General features: G+C 41.7%; 1 protein-coding gene across 1 annotated transcript in view; it reads right to left on the bottom strand.

The window, feature by feature from the left end:
* Positions 1-456: 456 nt before the first annotated feature.
* Positions 457-5,000, bottom strand: part of ush1c (Usher syndrome 1C) — a 34,925-nt gene continuing 30,381 nt past the window's right edge. Inside the window, exons 17-21 of the mRNA XM_076302408.1 lie at positions 4,691-4,744; positions 4,394-4,493; positions 3,961-4,070; positions 3,289-3,344; positions 457-775 (exon numbers count right to left, since the gene is read on the bottom strand). Coding sequence (XP_076158523.1) covers positions 763-775; positions 3,289-3,344; positions 3,961-4,070; positions 4,394-4,493; positions 4,691-4,744 — 333 coding nt within the window. The 3' untranslated portion in view covers positions 457-762. The remainder of the gene's footprint in view (positions 776-3,288; positions 3,345-3,960; positions 4,071-4,393; positions 4,494-4,690; positions 4,745-5,000) is intronic.

The raw sequence follows: 5,000 nt of genomic DNA, 5'->3' as shown, positions 1-5,000 counted from the left end.
TGTGTGGTGTTTTGCAAAATGTGTTTTAGTCAATTGAAAACTGAGTCAAACACTGAGAATTAGTGTATGGTTTTGCAGATTTGGTGTCGGGTTAGGATGTTTGGAGGACATGTTTAGAAAATTGTGTGACAAGTAAAGATTTAGTGTGTAAGCAGTTGAAAAAAACTGTATGACAAAAGTGTTTGTAATGTGAGGCGAATGTTTGCTTTAAACATGTGTTTTTGACATTTTGAATGTTGTGTGTCATTTTGCTGGAGATTTGAGGCATTTTGCATTTTGTGTGACCAGTTGTGGGTTTTGTGTGTGGAGTTTTGAAAAATAGACACAGAGTTTTGAAAAAGTGTGTAAACAATTGTAAAAAACTGTAAAGGGCAAGGCCAATAACCAATGCAGTGGACCTCAACTGCAAAAAACACATTTATTGTTGAAAAGTGCATTGTTTGCATGACTCAGGAATGAAGTATTTTCATGATCATATATGTATATGTACCCTAAAAGTACATATCCTTGTAATTTGCATTAATAGATAACAGCTAAAGTGCAAGTTTAGCATTTTTTTTTTGCATGGATGTCATGTGTTTCTGTAAATACAATTTGCATGGGCTTATTTTATTGTTAGAAGCAGCTGGATCATGCTGTGTTGCAGTGATAAAAGATGGGGGTGATGATAGTGGAGAAGGTCCAACTTCCTGGGCAGGCCCCCTCGCTGAGAGCAGTCTGTTCTTCCAAAGAAAGTGAGCGACCGAGTGAGTGAGCTGACTCCTAGAAGAAGGTCCTGTAACAAAACAAAAAGCACAGCTAAATCAATGCCCAGTACAAGGACAGATAAGATGTTTCACCCAAGAGCATGCCTTACGTTTCCCTCCAAATATATATGCATATCAATCGAGGGAAGATCTGAAAGTGTGAAATAATGAGGCCAAAGAAGCACAGTGGCAGAACAGCATGTTGTGAATTCAAACAATTCATTTCACATAATTCTGCACGTTATGAGGCCAGAAAAAGGTCTTCTTTTCTACCCTCCAATCCTCCTTGACAGCTCCAATTTAAATCAGCCTAACCTGCCAATGGGTGTCATATTATGTGGAAAGGACAACATGCTGTGAATGAATGTGAAAATAATCTTTCTGTATGACACAGACCCTTTAAACAACATCGATCAGAACAACTGCTGAGATTTCAACCTGCTAAGGCTGAAACAAATGATGAGGTCTTCACAAATACGACTTGAGTAGTGCCAGAAGCCTACACAAATAATGTAGTTGTAGAAGGCCTACATACAGTATTTCAAAGCTCATGTCTTAATTTACCATGACTATAACACACAGCAGCGAGTAGAGATTCAGACTTACAGAGATTTAGACCTAAATCCTGGCTGAGTTTTAATTAACAGCAATCAAACTAAAAAAACTTCACATCAATCAATTTTAGAGGGAACTGAGACTGACACTTAATAGGGGCTCACTCATCACTATGTTAGCAAACTACTGTAGCTGACTATGATTATACATACATACAGAGGAGGTAATCTACTGCCAGATTCCTTAAAATGGAAGGTTTGAGAGCTGTAATCTGTGATAGGCAGAAGTGCCAGATTGAGACTGAGATTGAGCAGAGATGGGGCCCATGCAAACGAATGAGGCACACACACAGGCTGTGGCCCCCAGAGACTCTGGAGGCTGCCGCCCAGGCCAGAGAGGGAGTTACCCTGGGGAGGAGATGGGCAGGCCCGGCCTCGCCGGAGGCCTCAGGGCCCGGGGGCAGCTACGGCCGGGATCGGTAGCCGTGTCTGTACAGAGTTGCACTGCCCACGGTAAACTGTCTGTTTGCAGGGGCACTGACTGATGCTGTCGTAGGGCTGAACATACAGACGACAGGTTCAGTCTTCACAACAGGCACACAAGGACAACAACAAGCTCATTGATCAAACAAACACTAGGGGCCCGAGTTTGAGAGCGAAAATATCCTGGCAGAAATGAATTTTTACTCCGATCGGGTTAGGTAATGCCCGGGCGATAAATAAAATGTGAACATTTGAATGCACCTGTCTCAATCTACCACTGTAATTTACTCATCTCGCAAAGAAATATCAATCCACTTTATCGGAAGAGTGGAATTTATCCACACAGATTTCTGTATGAGCAAGGAAGAGCAAACCTGCATAATGAGTCAAGTTAACTCGAGTTAAAAGGTTAAATCAATTGAAAGAGTTTTGAGTGTGGAAATTTGTAACTAATTTGCAATTTGTCTGATTTAAATAACATGCGCAAAAAGCAATAAATGAGTGTTTTCCATTAATTAAATAAACCTCTCTGCTTTTTTCTCTTTTTTCTTGTTGTTTCTATTCACAAATTAGTAATCTAATTAGATGACACATGTCAACGCATTCTCCAAAGCTCTGTTTTCTTCAGTGCACACAATGCAGAAAGATATAGTGCCTCTGTCATGAGCTCACAATCTCACATACTGTACATGATCTTATTATGTACTGTACTGCTCCCTGCTGCTCCTGTTTTATAAGTATCAGTCCCCCCCCATCCCGGTGATGCCTATCTGGGACACCCCGTGATATATCTAGTAATATGCAAATGAATACCTTACCAAAGGTCCAAGTGTGGCTGGAGAACTCACTGTATTGCTACAAAATGGAACAACTTCGAAGTGTATTGAAGCCAAATGCAAAGCAGGTGGTCACAACCTCTCTTTGAACATCTCTTCTCTTCGAACTATTCAATCTCGGTATGTCCACTCTTTCCCACTAAGTACAGTAAACTTGGAAAATGTTAGATGTTGGATGCTTGCCCCGGAGAGTATTGGGACTCATTATATGGGTTGTAGCCTATGTCATGAAACATAGGCTACAACGTGCATAAATAGGCTACATTACTGTAGTTTAATTATTTCAAAGCAATGCCTACCTGCAGGTTGTTTATAGTAACAGTATTTTAACGTATGGTCAGCTCGCATGGTAGCATTAGGCTATAAACATCAAACTGCCAGTACATAGACACAAGATCGATCTTCCTATGTCCACCTGTTCAGATTTCGATCCGAGATTTCATTCTCAAACTCAGGCCCGATAAGTGCTTTAACTAATGGATTTTAATTACAGTTGGTTTAATCCACTGAAGGAAGCGCTTTAATCTCACACATCCAATATGATTACACAGGACGGATGGTTTGGATTTGATTATGAACATCTAGCTATGGATTGATTACAAAGAGACAAAGGAGAGGCAGAGGGGAGATGCACAGGAGATAGATGAACTGTGTGGTGGGAGTACGTACACTTCATCCTCATAGTCCTTTGGTGGGGACACTGCTATGACCAGATCAATCCAGTCCTGAGAAACACATCGACATTCATGCATTGGCAAAATGTACAATCATTAGTATTGAGAGCAAACACATTTTTGGACATTTTCTTTGTTAAGGGAATGTGTGTGAGATCCAGAACGTCTTGCTCACTATAAATAACTGCTGTAGTGACTTGGGGTCAACAAAGAACACAAGTGTGAAATAATGGACAGTACAATATGATGGAATACAGCACAATACATAGACTATATTTTTGCACTGAGGCTGATTTGGGAGGTCACATGTTAGCATATCGGCTCTGCGTCTGTAGGCAGTGGTTAAAGTGGGATTTGGCAGGTGGGAAACCCTAAAATCCAGTGTCGGTGCAACGGGGGAAAATTACTCACCGTTGGACAACATATTGAGTATTGTGGTGTAGCAATACATTTTGGACAAGAATTGCTAGCTTCTTGATCACCTCTGTACACGCGGAAAATTAACTCATCATTTATTTTAACAATATCATCGTGGTATCGTTGGTATGAAAGAATATATTTATTATTCATTTATCTGAGGTGGCGGAACTGCGTTCCTCCCCGTTCCCCCCCCCACTCCGACTGTAGGCAGGAGTGACTGAATGAGTGGGTTGGACGAGCTCCTTACCCCTCCACTTTTCCAGGCCCTTTCCAGGGAGTTCTGTCCCTCAGTGAGGGTGACGTCAGTCAGGATTTTCCCATTCACTGCCATCACCTCATCACCTATTGCAATCCCACCTAGACACACACACACACACACACACACACACACACACAAACACACACACACACATGCACAGACACACACACACACACACACACACACACACACACACACACACATATAACAATGTCAAAACTGATGCACATACACTAATTCAAAATAGCACACAGCCATTCAGGGACTGTTTTTTTCACAGCAAGCTTTGGGCTTTACGGAATGTGTGTTTCCCTAGATTGCTCTGAATGCCACAACACTGCTCAACAGCAGCACCTGTTTGGGATTAGACATAACACATAAGGTCTGAATAGCTATGCTGAGACTTGTTAAATGAGCTCACCATGTTTGTCTGCGGCACCACCATCATAGACGGCTGACACCACAAGCTTCCCAAGAGGGGACTCAACCCCTCCCTCCACCGCTACGTCTAGTTGCCCATCCTGTGCAAAGAAAGGGCAAAAGATGCACAAATCTTTTTTAAAAAGTGACTATTTTGTTCCCCCACAACTGTTTCAAAGCACTTGTGGTCATTAAAAAAAAAAAACGACCTCCCGCTCCGTCATGTCAGTGTACCTGTTTTACCAATGAATATATAAATACCGGTAATGATGAAAACATTTAGCAGCAGAGTGATTACCTTTTTAATTCTGAGCAGCCGGATGTCCCGCTCTGCTACTTGCTCTGGAGTGAACTGTTATTTCACAAGACACAATACAATATCACAATGAGAATTCACCAGCTCTGTTACCAGCTCCAGATAGCACAACTGAACCATGGTGATGTTTCATACTGTGACAATGCACTCAGGAAAGAGGAGATTAGATGTCATGTGAGGAGTGCAAAGGGCTCTGACATGCTAACAGCACCAACTGATACACAAAGGGTTCGTCAGAAAGAGCTGTATAAACTTGTCTCAGACAAAGAATAATCCCTTAATTGAGGTACTG

Source organism: Alosa pseudoharengus, unplaced genomic scaffold (assembly GCF_046254945.1).
Source record: "Alosa pseudoharengus isolate Yale_2024_CS ecotype anadromous, Long Island Sound unplaced genomic scaffold, YU_APseudo_1.1 YU_APseudo_1.1_scf_10, whole genome shotgun sequence".
Classification (NCBI taxonomy): Eukaryota; Metazoa; Chordata; class Actinopteri; order Clupeiformes; family Clupeidae; genus Alosa; species Alosa pseudoharengus.
Note: the sequence above shows the minus strand (reverse complement) of the source record. Positions and strands in the feature narration are given on the sequence as shown.